Consider the following 15,769-nt stretch of genomic DNA (forward strand, 5'->3'; position numbering starts at 1 on the left):
AACACTTCCAAATAAAAAGAAGATTGGATTCAGTGGGGTTGGGGTGGAAGTGGTGGTGGGTCAGTTGAGGGGGTGCAGAGGGATTCACTTGCCGGAGAAGAAGAAGAAAAGAGCAAAAACACTAAGAATCGTGTGTCAGAGGCAAAAAAAACTGGAGTGAGACAGGAGAGAGAGCAAGAAAAGGGGGGAGTGAGCGAGTGAGAGCAAGCAAGTTCGAGTGTGAGAATCGCTCCTGCCCTCTGTCTTCACACACTGCTGCCTGTATGTGTGTGCATGCGTGTGTGCGCCGCCTCTCCCTCCGCTCACTCTCTCTCTCTCTCTCTCCCTCTCTCGCACACACTCCGACGTGCGCATACACAGACCAAAGGGGGAGAGAGAGAGAGAGAGAGAGGGAGTGTGAGGGGAAAGAACACATCGCAGCAGAGATGCAGCAGGAGGTTTTCCGAGGTACGTTCTCTTGTATGCTTGCCTTGCTGAGAGACAGACAGAGAGAATAAGAGGAAGAGAGGCTGAAATCTGTTGTTTTCCTGCTTGTTTTTCCGCTTCACTCTGCTGCTGTGGCGGTGATTGCTCCGCGCGTGAAGAAGGAGGAAAAGGTTTTTATTTTACTGTGCGCGTGCTGGGGCGTGAGTCCTGTGGTGGGTGTGTGCGCTTATGCAGTGTGTGTTTATGGTAGGGTATTTATATGTGTGTGTGTGTGTGTGTGTGTGTGTGTGTGCGCGCTGGATCTGTGCGTGTGCGTGTGCCAGTAACAGGCCTCGTCCCTCGTCTCCCTCATCCTCTGTCGCTGGCGCACCACGCAGTTCTTTTTCAAGAGCGATGACTCGTTCTGAGATTGTGATGAAACTTTTAATTTATCTCGCGTCTCGGCGAGTCACTGCAGGTCAGGGACTCGAGGGGAGAGGGAGCGAGCGGTGGCGGTCAGCCCGCACCGGTCGGGAAAAGGCGTCAAACACGCGATGCAAGGTTTGTTTTGAGGGGGTCTCTTAAACATGGTGGGCCGGTCCCCCACCTCCTGCATGTGAACTCGCCAACAACATTAGAGGAAGTGTTCTGGTGAGTTTAAATGTCGGATGTAGGCGATGGTAAACATCTCCGGTCCCATCAACAGGTTCTGTCTCTTATTTCGTTTTTTTGGGCCGCCCAGTTTGTCCTCCATTTTACCAGCCTGGTGTTGTGCTGGAGGTTGCCTCACATAGAGCGGTAGAGGGCATATTGATGTCCCCAGCCCAGCATAAGCCTTACTTTTTTCTTTTTTTTTTTTCCAAAACAACAGAGCATCTGCTGCCAGCTACTCCCAACATTCCTCGTTCCCCTCCTGGATGCCGAGACAGGTCCCCGAGCTCGGCATGTGGAAAATATGACCCATACTGCCACGGGGTGAGAGGTCATAGGTCAGACAATAGGAAGTGTAGTTCCTCTGCAGCTCTGTTGTGTTGAAAAAAAAAAGAAATAAAAGAAGATGATGATGCTGATAGCGGCGGTTTGCTATTTTAAATGTGGCTGAGTCACACATTAGATGAATTAAGTGCCTTTGAGGCGTTTTTCTGCGCTGGACATTAAAGTGCTAAGATGAAAAGCGTTACCGTCTTTGACTTGGTTAGCTGTGTTTACATAAATGTTTTTGTTTTTTTTCTCACATGCTGCAAACTTAAAAGGATGTGGACAAGCTCAGGAAGCTGGTGCAGCGCTTTGCTGCTCACCCTGCTATGGGTGTACTTGCTGTTTATGGTGACAAACCGCTTTGCTAATACTCGCATGTTAAGAACTTAAATGAGGTTTTCACGCCTTCAGCAGGGACTGCGCATGAAATTGAAAATGATTTGGGGGTGGGGGGAATTACCTCAACAAAGGTCACCGATGCATTGCCGCCGCTCTCCAGAGCTGGGTTTTTTTCTCCCTTCTTCATGTTTTTTTGGGTCTCGCTGCTTCCTAATGCCTCCCATGATTCTGTTGCAGCAAGCAGAATTATGGGAATTACGTGCTGGGCTGGGAGCTAACAGAGCGTGGAGAGTGGTGCGTTTTAGACACGGGCAGGTTTGCCGGTGCGTGCAGTGGCATTCGAAAACACCACGATACGACAGTTTACACACAGGGTGGGGGCACGCAGTCAGTCACACTGAGGGATTGCACGAGGGGGGGGATATGAAAGACGAGGAAACCGTAAAATGTGAACACGGGATGGATGTGTTTGAAGTCTCCCCTCCAGCCCCCCCACGCCCCCACTCACACCACCATAACCACTCCCCGAACCATGCCAACTTCCCCTTACCTCCTCCCTCCTGCTCTATCCCATCTGGCTGGCTCCACCACGCCCTCTTGGCCGGGGGGTTGTCGGGAGTTCAGTAGCTGTTCTTGCTAACGATGCCCCCCACCCCACCAACCCACCCACACTCACAACATTATGCACACACACAAACACTCATCTTTGCAGACCTACTGCTGCTTCGATGCCTGGGCCCCTCTGGCTGACCCTCCACAGGGGAGGGCGCCCAGCTACACCTTCGTCTTCCCACATGCTCCTCGCCGCTGGCTCGCCGGCTGGAACACACAGGCCCCCCACATTCACCCTCGCAGGCACTCCTCTTAACCTATCACACACACACAAATACACGCACGAGCACTGATACCATGATTACTTTCAGTAATAATAACATTGCAGTCAGCAGCCTAATTGCTGAGTGCAATGTTATTATCACGCCACAAATAAAGGGATATCCTGAAAAAGGATTGCAAAGAAGGAAAAACACAAGTCACACACACACACACACAGACTTCCTGGTTCAGCTGTGACCTGTAGTTACTGTCAGGTTACTGCCGCTGGTTACAGTTTCCTATTCTATAAGAAACGCATCAAACTCATCCGCTGCATTCAGGGTCAGAGTAAACTCAAACTAAACTCGGTCCGTCACGGCCTGTTTGATCGTCAAGCTGCTTCTATTTTTTTTTTCCAGGCGTGCAAGTTATCGAAGATGTCCTGTTGTTGTGTTGCAGTTGTGTAACAATGATGGCCTAAACTGTGGAAATAAAAAGAAGTTTTAATCAAGGCCTAATTTGGGAGGGTGAATGGCAAAGAGTGAATACCCAGAGGTGAAGTTAATCATTTAAGCGCTATTAGTTCAAAATTTAAAGGAGCCATAGGTGCAAGTGTTAGCTGTTTGCACTATATTGATTGTGCCACATTAAGAGGCGCTAAAGCAGCATTAAATCTAATTTGCTTTAATCAGACCTTTTAATATTCAATTATAAGAAGTATTGTTGTGAAAGAGCTGTAAAGGGTTTCCTTTTTATGTCGTTTTCCCTTTGAAGATTAAAAAAAAAATCTCAACACTGGTGGTTTGATTTTTGAGAGTGTTTCTGTAAGATGGTTAAAAAAGAACATGGTAACTGAATCCCACCAGTTATTTGTCTATCAGCATGAGTACCAGTTTCAGTGCGGAATAAACAGATTGCTCAACGTCTGGTTCAAGGCCTCGAGCTGGTGCACCAGCCAAACTCCTCTGCCGTCCTGCCTTCTGTTATACAAGGCCAGTTTAGCGGCGATGTTCCCGGTGACTGATTGTCCGTTGCAAATCATACAATTATAAGGGAAAAGTTAAAGTTCTCCACATTTTTCTCCTGCCAAGAGAAAAAAGACCCCAAAGTCAATAAGTCAAACTTGGAGTCCAAGCAGGTCCAAGTTATTTGTTGTGCTGGATAGCACTTTTAATTTCTTAAAGTTAAGGAGTTTAAAGGTTAATGAGAGGAGTACAGTCAGGTAGGCTTTGTTACTTACGGATCAGCGTTTCCCTTAAAACCCTCTCACCTCCATCAAGTGAATTCCTCTGTCTGAGGTTTCTCCTTGCTTTACTCACGCTGCGTGTCATGCTTCCTCTTCGCGCTACTGTGCCTCCTCCCTCTTATTTGCCAATCACAGTTTCCACTGTGGCTCTATTTCTTCCAGTGTCCCTCATTTCAGTTACCTGGGGAAAGCGACTGATAGCAGTAGTGAAAAACAAAAAACGAGCCTTAATTTTCCCTGAAGATTTCCTGCTCGGTGGCAGACAGGGGTTGCGCAGTGAATGCCAGACTTGATTGGGCCCCCATCTGTATCCCCCTAATGGTGTCATGCGTTGGTCATACGTGTTGGCCATGCCGTTACAATGTGCAGTCAACGTGTAATTTGTAATTATAATCAAAACGAGGAACTTTATTGTCACTTTAAATGCACCGATCTTCAACTTTGTGCTATTTTTAAGATTTTAAAGAATAAAATCCTCCTAATCAAAACCGCTGATGTTTACTTTCTCTTCAGATTTGTCATTTGATGTGGAAAACAAACTGAATCATGCTCAAAGTCTGCCTTTGATCCCTCTGCCTGTCAGCCCAGCGTCTCTGTCTTTACATGAAAGCCGACGCGTTTGCTATAATGCGCGTCGTGTTTACGTGAGCCCGCTCCGTAATTTGGCCCGCACCGGCTGAGCACCTGCTCTCGATGCGCGGTTTTTGTAGTGCCACGAGCATAAATAGACGAACGCTTCACAGGCCGGGCGACGTGTTTATTTGTGCAGAACATCCTGTTGCAGAGAGGTGTGGGAACAGGGTTGCTGTTTATTTTGATTTTTGCCTGGGGACTCTCATGGTCACATTTGTCTGTGCGCCGAGTGTCGAGGTGTTTGTCCACTCATCTGTGTGTGTGTGGAGATAAAGTTGGGACTTTTAAAAGGCAGCCTGTCACAGTCAGGCTGCGTGTTGTGCAGGCTCTGCTTGCACAGTGGTTCCGTGCGTCATAGGGAGATGAAGAGAAAGAGCGAGGGGGCGTCGTACGCATTTTCCTGTCCGCGACGCAAGAATCAGATGAGGGGATGAAATTTTTAGCCTTGGCGCTGTCTCTCAACGCGTCCGCCCACTTGTAGCAGCCTGGCGCTTGCCATAAGGGATTTCCTGCACAACATCTATCGCTCAGCAAATGTGAGCGACAACGGAGGCCCGTTTCAGTACTAAGCACTGATTCGTGCACCCTTGCTCTGATTTAGATCTGAAAGCCGGCATGAACCGCTTTATTGTCCCTTGCATAACAAAGAGCATGTGCCGCTGCTTGCACCCAGTATGTGATTAAAAGACACTTCTGTTTTCCTTCCGTTGGCTACATGTCACTCCAGCTGCATCCTCAGTGTTAGGCCGCTGTGCACTCAGATTCACCCTTTGGTTTTGAATATCATTTACAAGCAGGCCCTTCCATGTTGAACTGCTTTGTTTATGCCGGCCTGTCTTGCCTGTGGGTGAGAGTGTATGCAGAGTGCACGTATGTGCTCTGCGTGTGTGTGGTAGCATTAGCCTGGGCTCCTGTTTGTCTGACGGTGCCGTGTGTCTGACTGTTCCTATATTAACCCCCCCCCCTCCCCTTTTTCACTAACCCACACACTCTTTCTGTCTCCCTTTTTTTCTGTCACCCTTTCACTCTCCCTCATCCTCACCCTCTTTTCTCCTTCTCTGTCTCTCCCTCCTCTTTCCTCTGCAATAACAGTGCTGACCTAGTTTCTGCCTGTTCAGGGCTGCCTGTGGAATTTTACAGCGGCCTGCCTTCCTGGCTGCTTTGCTGCTCGAAACGAAGGCAGAAAAGCATGACTGAGGATTTTTCTCCTCGTCACATCATTACGGCCCAATCCCGTCTCTGCCCCCCCCCCCCAAATCTGCAGACCTAAACAAATGAACCCGCAATAAATAAGTGATAACAGCGAGCTGACTGCCGGTACGCGATTCTGCTGCTTTCTCATTTATGGGACATTTTTGCAGTGGCACTGCAACCGCCACCGTAGCAGGCGAATTAGGATGGAAATGAGGATAGCCTGTCGCTCATCTTCTCCGGCTTAGCCGAGATTGTACCGGATGCAGAGGGCAGAAAAACACCCCTTCTCTGTGCACATGCATGCAATCTCCTTCCCCCCGCCTTCACAAATAAATGGTTAGAGTCATGCCTGGCAAATACTAGCCACTGCCAGGAATGGCTAACAAGGCTCTTGCTCACATATAAAGAGAGAGCGGGACTATTTTTATGCGTGTTGGGGCCACGAATCTAAGTCAGCAATTTATTCCGCGGGAATCTTGATTAAATCTGAACGCCTTCCAATTAGGCATAGGGAATGTTGTGTCACAGCCTAGAGAGAGAGATGGATCGCTGGAATGCGTTTCTGAAAGCTTGGCTGTGGCACGCTGAAATCTAAACCAGCACTGCCGCAGATTCATTCCTTCCCCCTCTGCCCTCTCCCTCCCTGCACTCACCATTCCTGCCTGAGCAGTCGGGAGTTCAGCATAGCTGGGCATTTAGTCTTCTCCACCGTTTGTCATGATTGCGTCTGCAAAAGTTTTGGGTGTAATGTCCATTTTCTACATTATGTATGTTTTGTACATATACCATGGTATGCTTATAATGCTAATACCTTCTTTCTGATTTTTTTTCTTTCAGATTTCGGGGGGTGGTCATGGTGTCCGGTGAGGTGTGGGACCCCCTCCGTGTGGGCCATATTCCGTCACGTCTGAGTGAACAACGCCCGGCTTCCCTCTGCAAACCCGCACGGACTGCAGCTAAGGACCCCACCTCACACCAAAGTCAGCGACTGTCCCCTTTGTCTTCCCCGCCGCCGCTGCCAGTGGTTCGAAACACCCTTCACCCAGCTCGAGCTTCCTCCTTGCATCCGCCTGTCAGTTTGTACGGCTCAAACAAGGTCAAAGGACTACACAAACCAGTACACCGTCCTGGTGTGACTTCCCAGTCTGAAGAAGAAAAAGAAGAGGAGGGGGAGGAAGGGGAAGCTGAGCGCTTGGAGATGAAGGGTAAAAGGCTCGGAGGCCGGGGAGAGACCACAATGGAGGACAGGTTAGAGGATATGGGTGATGGACCTAAAAATGCAAAAATCACCCTAAGCTTCCCGCTCAGTGCAGCCCCCCTTCCGACCTCTCTGACATCACCAAACCACTGTCATGGCTCCTCCTCCTCATCTTCCCCTTCCCCCCACCGACGGCGACCGTCGTCCAAAAGCTCAGACAAGGGGTCGCTGTGGAAACTGGATGCCACCATGGACGTAAAGCACAGACCTTTTAAACCCCCAAGACACGACAGCTCTCCGTCCTCTTCGCCCTCCTCCTCCTCATCTCCCATGACTGTTCATGCACTCATCAGAAAGGACATCAAATCGCCACCTCCTCTAAAGTGCTCCAAGCTCAGTTCAGAGACTCAGTTTCACAGGTCGCCACCAAGATCCTCCACCGGGCCTTTTGGGGGATGTTATGCTAGAGATGGATGGGATGAAAGGCACAGGGCGGCCAACGGTACAGCCTCCCCCTCACAGACTGCTCAGATCCTCTTCAGTCTGGGCACATCAGCCTATCAGAGAGGCGGGGATGCAGAGAGACGAGAGAAAATAACAGGAAGGCCATCTGGGAAAGCTGGGAGCCCTCACGGACCAAGTCTTCACCCGCCCACCCTCCATCTCCCTCCCCCTTTACCACCACCACCTCCTCCTCCCTCCGAGGGCCTCACCGCACCCCCACACTCATCCTCCTACTCCCCTACTGACAGCCTGAAGCCCGAACTGATTTGTGGCGTGTGCCATCGGCTGTTTAGCTCAGCCTCCTCCCTCACGGTCCACATGCGGCTGCATCGTGGCAGCCGCGCCCTTTGCTGCCGTTACTGTGGCAAGGTCTTTATCCACAGCAAGAGACTGCAATCCCACGAGGCCTCCTGCAGGGTGCCAGGCCTGCCCTCTAATAGCCTTCGCCCTCCTTCTCTCACTATACAGCCAAAGGAGGAGCCGCTGGAGGAGGGCGAGGTGAGAGTGGAGGGGGGAATGATTGTGGGAGAGACAGACATCAGCAAGGCACGGCCAGGGAAGAAAGCACGAAGCCTCCTGGCGCGTATCCAAGGTGATGATGCAGCAGGCACAGAGGTGCTGGCGGGTGATGAGAACCATTTTGTGAAGGTGGTAGACGGCAATGTCATCTACTTCTGCTCTGTGTGCGAGCGCTCCTACATGACCCTCTCCAGCCTGAAGCGTCACTCTAATGTGCACTCCTGGCGCCGCAAATATCCGTGCCATTTCTGCGACAAGGTCTTTGCCCTGGCCGAGTACCGCACAAAGCATGAGGTGTGGCACACAGGAGAGCGCCGCTACCAGTGCATCTTCTGCTGGGATGCCTTCGCCACGTACTACAATCTCAAAACCCATCAGAAGACCATCCATGGGATTAATCCCAGCCTCATCTCCAGTGAGAAGACAGCTAACGGGGGTTATAAGCAGAAAGCTAACGCCCTCAAACTGTACCGTCTTCTTCCCATGCGCTCCCAGAAGAGACCCTACAAGACTTACAGTGACAGTTTGCATAACGGCCTGCTCCTGCCACCAACCGAAACACCTCCCCTCTCCCTGCCAGGCCTGGGCTGTGCTCTGGGCCCCGGGGACCTGCAAAGCCTAATCAGTGGGGCCCACCCTCAGAGTCTAAAGCCTGACCCAGATGCCTTCCCTGATGGATTCCCTGTCTCTGTGACTGCTGAGCACAGGGACCTCTCTGCACTAACACCCCTCCCCCAGGTAGATATGTCCCAGGTTAGAAAACATGAGAGTGAAGACATTGAGTCAGAGCAGGGGAGAGGTAGTGGCAGCTTCAAAATGTCCAACAGCAGTAAAACCAAAAGTCTCAAGAGTGGTAGAGGCACAGAGACGAGCATGCCTTCTGTGATAACATATGGCCATACAAAGCCCTCCGTCATAGTTCACGGGACAGCTGTGTCATCCTCTGTCATTGTGCATAGCAATCAGGTCACGTCTGGAAGCGAGAAAAGCCCAGTGAACAGCCCATCCCCCGAAAACAGTGACAGTCAGACTGTAGTCAAGGGCCCGTCTCGGCCCATCAAAAAGCAAAGGGACAGCATAGATAATCACAGAAAGAGGTCAAGAGACAGTTCAGATACGGCAGAGGAGGGCTCGAGAGGCAGGCAGGACAGAGAGACAGGCAGATTATTTCACAAATCACGCAAGTCCCACAGCAAGAGTGATATCTCTAACTCAAAGCAGCTGTCAGCATCTGTAGGGTCACAGGTCAAAGAGGCAGGGCCACTGTGTCAGATTACTGTACGTATTGGTGAGGAGGCCATAGTGAAGCGCAGTATATCTGAGACAGACCTCAGGAGAGATAAGAGCCTTTCTCCCCCCAAAACCAAACGCAGTGAAACGTCATCTGTGCGGGACGCCAAGGAACCACGCCACTCTCACTCCCACCACCACCACCACCACAGACACCGCCTCCAAAGCAGAGCCAGCATGGAAGCAGAGGGCAATAAGGAAGGTGGAGACTCTGAGGAGGAGGAGGAAGAAGAAGAAGTGGTCAGGAAAAAGAGCCCCAAATCCCCCAGTGAAGTGAGGGAGTACTACTTTCGTCAGGAGGTGCGCGAGCTCGAGAGCGACCATGACACAGAGGACAATTTATGGCGACCTTACTACTCCTATAAGCCCAAGAGAAAGGCCCAAGCACATCTACAGAGGGTAAAGAGCTGGCAGAGGAAGCTAAAGTACAAGCGCTCCATCCGGCTGAAGAGGAGGGCAGAGAGGCTTAAGAACCTTTCAAATAAAGAAACAGAGAAATCACAAGATGAAGAAGAGGATGCAACAACTGAGGAGGCTGAAAAACTGCCAAAAGCTAACAGAGACAAGGGAGAGGGGGAAAAGAAAGAGAAAAATAAAGAGGCTGAAGAAGAGGTTAAGGAAACCCGCCATGAGGTTTCCACCTCTCCTGTGCACTCTCCAAAACCTCCTCAGTCTACCTCAGTGGCTCCTACAGGAATAAAACGGCGGCCGTGGACTAACGGGAACGCAGCTGAGTGTGGTACGTGCGGCCGCTGGTTCTCGAGCCCCAGAAAACGAGACAAACACGAGCTGAGCCACCTGCTGGAGTTTGTTTGCCTTTTCTGTCGAGCCACTTTCCCCTCGAGGGATAAGCTGGAAGACCACCAGAGAGCCCAGCATCCCAAACCTACTGAAGCCCCCTGTGCACCTCTCAAAGCTGCTCACGAACAAGTAGAAGGGGTCAAACCTGTGCCAGAGATTTCAAAATATGATGAAGATAAGGGGGGACAGGGTGGCCTGGGAGGGAGTCACTCTAGTCCAACTCGTCTAAGCAGAAGGGCCTTATCACGACACACGTGCCCACAGTGTCACAAGGTGTGCAAGACATCCTCAGCTCTGAATCGACACATCCGACGCCACGAGCTCAGCAGTTCTCCAGAGAGAGAAAGAGAAGATAAAGACACAGAGCCAAAAACAGCAGAGACAGTTGCCGACATTCTTAGCAGAGAGAATGAAAAAGCAGAGCTTCCCAGTGCTCTCTCTGTTTCAGTCATCAGCTATTCGACGCCAGAGCCGCCCAGCAGTGGCGAGTGCTTGGCGTCGCAGCAGCCTGAGGAGCACCTCTGTGAGCTCACAGATCATCAGGTGTCAGAAACCAGTGACAAACCTGAACTAACAGAGCCCACACTTCCAGCTCCAGAGAGAGAGCCACCAAAAGCTGCAGACCCTCCGTTAGACGCCCCAGTAAACCTTACACCCACCAACCACAAATTAACATCTGCCACGCCCTCCACCCTCCAGACCGTGCTCGTCATGAACGGATCTGAATGTCTTGACTACCGCACTCCCAGCAAAAAGCACCTAGACAGTCAGATCCACAGAATACCCAGCCCTGTGCACGCTGTGGCATCCGCCAACACCTCCCCAAATGTGCCCATGACATCACAGACCAGAATAACCACTGCTGCTCCTCCTGTTTCCATGACAACATCTTCCAGCTCCGAGGGGGGATTCGTGAAACGGGATGGGGTCATTATGGACAGAGAGAGACAGGGTGGGAGCAGTTTATTTCTACACGCCGGCTACGAGGAGCCGCCTCTGGTGCAAGATCTCAGAGTCCAGTCCCTGTCCCGCAGCCCCTCTCCCAATGAAGCACAAGACCTGACCATGTCCTCAATTCTAGCTCGCGAGAGGGAGATAGAGAGGCAAAGGGAGAAAGAGAGGGAGCTGGAGAGACAGAGAGAGCGGGAGAGGGAGAAAGAAATTGTGAGGGAGAGAGAAAAAGAACTAGAGAGAGTCCACCAAGTCAGTAGAGCTGCTCACATCCCAGAGGACCAGATCACACTTTTGGTCCCCAAAGAGGAGCCCTTGAGCCCCATCCCATCTCCCCAACATATCCCCACTCAAACCACTATGAATGGACCCTCATCACACAGGCACACTCCCAAATCCCCCTGCCGGTCACCTTCGACCATTGGACTGATAGCTCAAACCAACCACCAGGTTCACTCCAGTTCACAAGGACTTGACAGGCTTACGCTGCCCACTGGAGCAGCTGGTGCCGGCGACCGCCCCTCTGCCCACGCTCTGCTTCTCCCCCGAGCCCCGCAGCCACCTGAACCGGAGCACCAGGATACCGTTTCTTCTAGAGATTCCCAGCAAGGTAACACCACCCCAGTGGGTTACCCCTCCCAGGATTATCCACTACCCCTCATTGTGCCGGACAGCTACCGCTCTGGTAAGAAGCAGGAGGAAAACCTGCTCATGTCCTCCTACCCGCCTGGAACGCTTCCCTTTGGCCCCTTGGGAAAAGTGATGGTCCCCAATGGCGGGGACCTGGCCAAGCTGCCATTCTATCCGGACCCCTACCAGCTGCTGTATGGGCCCCAGTTCCTGGCCTATCCCTACAACTTGGCAGCGCTGCCCGTGGCTCTGAATATGATGGCACCGGGGGGAGACAAAGTGGAGCCTCTGCCCTTCCTCCCTGCCATCTTCAACTACGCAGCAACTGCCGGGCCTTACATGGGGGCGGCCCCCCATCCCCTCGTGGCAAACCCAAGCCTCTACAGCGGCAGCAGCGGCAGCAGCAAAAAGCAACGGGACAACAGCAGCAGCAAACCCTAGGACAGCCACGCATTAAAAGGAATATAATTCAAAGGGGACAGCCTCATGTGTTCAGGCTGGGAGCGGGAGGAGTGCATACACTGGCACGGCACCCCTGCCTCTCTTTAATCCAGCAGAGATCGGAGTTAGGAAGCAAAAGTGTGAAGGGAGGAGAAGAAGCAAAGAAACTCTCCTGCCTTTACTCCTGCTCGCCTCTCTCCGCATCTCTCCCGCCCAGCTGTAGCGTGTTATAGATCTAGAGCTCGATTAATCTTCCTCTTTGACTCATTATATTATCTATAATATAAGAATTAAGAACTGCTAACAGGGTGTGTGTTTTGTGAAAAAAAGAAAAAAAATTAGTTCAGTCTACTTCCCTTTATAGTCACCGCATAACGAGGATAAAGGCTCTTCAGGGAAGGCTTGTGTGGGCAAGGATGAGGCAGAGGAGTCCTTATTCAACACGGCTGGAGGTGGTGGAGCATTAAACGACTCAAACCTTGTGCGTGCGTTTGTACGAGTGAGCGAGTGAGAACAGCAGGCGTGTCCCGCTGGTGTAAAAGTGTCCACGAGAGGTATATATGTGAGCTTTTACATGAACATGTACAGCAGGTAGGGATGTGTGCATGCAGGGGTTGAGCATTAACTGCATATGTGCGAAAGTGTGTGAGTTTGGGTGTGTGGGAATAAGATCATTCCGTTTGAGACGCACACAGCATTCCTACTCTAGTCGGAAAAGCTACCGTAGGTCAATGTGTAGAAGTGCATTTAGAAGCGATTCTTCATATCCAAATCATTAAGAAGTCGAAGCTGTGGCTGGACGCGAGTCTATGACAATGACAGATCACCTGAGCTTCTGAGGTCTGTCAGCGAACCTGGCGACTCCGGGGGCCAGATGACACTGTAGGATCTGTATAGCATTCACCATAGTTTATACCTTATGTGCACAAACTAGAAAAGTAGTGGTCACTTAAAAGGGACACTTGTAGCTGCTTTGGAAATGTAGCTGGCCACTGGGTAAGAATTAAAGGCTGGTAGACCATTGCACTTCCGTTTTTTCATCTCATTTCCTTCACTTAAAAACTTAAAAAGAAAAAAAAAACTGAAAATACTACTAAAAAAAAAAAAGAAAGGTCAGCCTTCATGTTGCGTAGCTTTTTCCCCTCTTTGACTGGAAGAGGAAAAGGCTCCATTTTCTAAGCCAGGAAGAAGAGAGCAAAGAATGGGGGGGGGGGAGAAAAAGAAATGAATTCAGGGTATTGAGTTGTTTCTGAAGAGGAAAGAGAAATATATGGGCACAAAACTGCTGGACTCTGAACAGAAGTGCTCCGTAGAAATGACGCTGCGGACGAAAAATGTTGTCCTGCTCCATAACTGTGAGGAGATTGGAAAAAGAAAAAAAAAAAGTCTGAACTATTCCCTTCCTGCCTTGTGTTATTAGCGAGAGGTAGGAAAAGGCCAAAAAGCGGTGGCCGACACTCTCCAGACGCCCTCGCGGTGGGGCCTTTTTGTTAAGTGTAATGTTATCTCTCTATATGTTTGTTCTGTTGAAAAGATGTTGTTGTTTATGTTGTTTAGCCCTACCAGGTGGGGAAAGTGGCTTCGGCGGAAAAGAGGGGAGGGTAAAAACTTCAAAATATGAATGTAAATTTAGTCATGAGGTTAATGAAGTACAGCTACATTAATGGTAGAGTTGTTTTTTTGTTTGGGTTTTTTTTTTCTTTGTTTTTTCCAAGTTCCTGTTTTGTTTTCTGTTTTGACACAAATAACCTGTTAAAAGAACCGTATAACGTCTGGTATGCATATATACAGTAGTCCTAGGAACATGTCAGTAAACTTTGGTTCTGTATCCACAAAGCATGAGCAACACTCGCTTCCTAACCGTTTATATCCTCGGCAAATCTGGCATTGTGCGCACAGCTTCTGTTTTGTTTCCTTTTATATATATTTTTTCTGGTCTCTAAATCATCCATATCTGTTATGTTTTTGATGTATTATTTGGAAGAATTCCACAAAAATTAGCCGCCACTTTTCTTTTTTTTTTTTTACTTCTCACGGTCACTTTGTAGGCGCTATTTTAATCCCGCCCCCTCCCCGCCCCTCGCCCCTCTCCCCCTCGAGCATACACTCGCTCGCTGCACCTTCTTTTGTTTTTGTTACTGGTGTTGTTGTTCTGAGTGACGACGTTTCGGTGTGTGATGGTACGCGGGCACCTTTTTGGTCCAGGTGGGAGTGTTGAAAACACTGTGTGACCGACTGCAGGGGTGCACAGGCGTCCCCCTTGGGTGTGGTTACAAGCCTTTTTATTTTTAAATGGTTTTTTTGATTTGTTTTTTTGTATGTTTGGGGTACGTGTTGTGTACGAGAGCGAGCGGCTGCGCGACGTGAATAAGAAAACCAAAATAAATCTGCCTAAGCAGCATATCCCTTGGCAGTATATGGGCCACCTGTTTTGTTTTTCTTTTCTTTTCTGTGGGTTAGTTTCAGTGTAAAATAAAAAGCCTTTCTGTCTCCAATACACTATCTCAAGCCATTCCTGTAGACGGACATGTTTGTGTTTCGCGGGGGTGTTTTTGGACCATAGTTTCTTATGCCATAGTTTGCTCTCATGGTTATCATACAGACCAAAAGCATGCAAATCGACTTATTGTAGTGACTGGACTGGAATCTGGAGGTTTAAAAAATCAAACTAAACAAAACAACTATTTACTGTATGTTTTAGTTTCAATGAATGTGCCTCTGCTTTGATATTTAAATAATTATAGTAAGATGTGGATCTGCCAGATTTCAACTGTTAAAGGTGCCTTGTTATGGCATAAGAAATTTGAATTAGCATTTTTTTTTCCTTGAGAAATGATGATTTGGAGATAGAGTTCTTGGCTTTGTTTGCTACGAAGCTGTTCATAGATGTAGGAGTGTGGCTAAACTGTTTTGGTATCGTGTACATGTCTAGGGTAATACTGTGCCATATAGAGCCCACAGAATATGTTATTGTTATTTTTAAAAGATGTTTTAATGTTGCCTGATGACTTTGTCTTTAGATTTGATACAAAGGCTTGTAGCCACAGCTCTCCCAAAGTCTGTAGTTTCCTCTCTCCGACATTCTACTTCTCCTCCTCCCCTCCACCCCAACCCCACCCCGTTTCCGTCTCCCTTTCTTTCTCTTTGCTGCAATCAAACAAAATAAAGTATTAACCTGATGACCCAGCGAAATCAGCTCTAGCTTGGTGCTGCGTGTGTTGTTTTGTGGTTGTTCTTGTTCATGTTGATGATGTGTCCAAGTTGATCCAGCGCCCTTAATACGAACCATGTGCTTAAAGTCAGCAGATGTCTGCTTTTGCATTGTTTGTGAAATGTGCGTTTAATATTTAGCAGATCGGGGGGGGGGGGAGCTTTGTTTTAAAGACGCATGTCACCTCTCCCCTCCAAAAACTCAGAATGTATGGATTTTTCTTCTGGCCTGTGCTGATTTTTATCCTCCAAGATTGTTTTGGTGCGAGTTGCCCAATTTGGGAGATATCAGCTGTAAGCTGAGACGTCTGCCTTCTTCTATTCAATATAATGGAACCAGATGGCTCTCGCTTTACTGTGCTGAGAGTGCCAAAAAAAGCCCAAAACAAACAAAGAAAAAGATGCATTGGAAAAGCGAAGAAGGAAAAGTAGAAATTCATTCAGCTATTTCTGAGTAGGAGGAGAAATATGTGGGCACGAATCATGAAGTGAATACTCAAAAATCTTGTTATGAGCAGTTTCATCAGGAGCTTTGACTGCATGAGCCAGCTAACATGACAGCTCAGCTGATCCATTGTAATATTTGCATCCTGTCACGCTGTCACAAGCACGATCTC

At 49.3% G+C, this 15,769-nt stretch overlaps 1 protein-coding gene across 5 annotated transcripts in view; it reads left to right on the forward strand.

Moving 5' to 3' along the window:
• zbtb4 (zinc finger and BTB domain containing 4) overlaps positions 1–15,137 on the forward strand; it is a 27,818-nt gene extending 12,681 nt beyond the window's left edge. For 3 of the 5 annotated variants that reach the window (XM_042213472.1, XM_042213469.1, XM_005945249.2), the window contains one exon: positions 6,446–15,137. In XM_042213472.1, the coding sequence (XP_042069406.1) occupies positions 6,462–11,942 (5,481 nt within the window). In that variant the 5' untranslated portion in view covers positions 6,446–6,461 and the 3' untranslated portion in view covers positions 11,943–15,137. The other 2 variants (XM_042213470.1, XM_042213471.1) reach the window with 2 other exon arrangements.
• Positions 15,138–15,769: the final 632 nt, after the last annotated feature.

This window comes from Haplochromis burtoni, unplaced genomic scaffold (assembly GCF_018398535.1).
Source record: "Haplochromis burtoni strain Fernald_Lab_line unplaced genomic scaffold, NCSU_Asbu1 Contig_445, whole genome shotgun sequence".
Lineage (NCBI taxonomy): Eukaryota > Metazoa > Chordata > Actinopteri > Cichliformes > Cichlidae > Haplochromis > Haplochromis burtoni.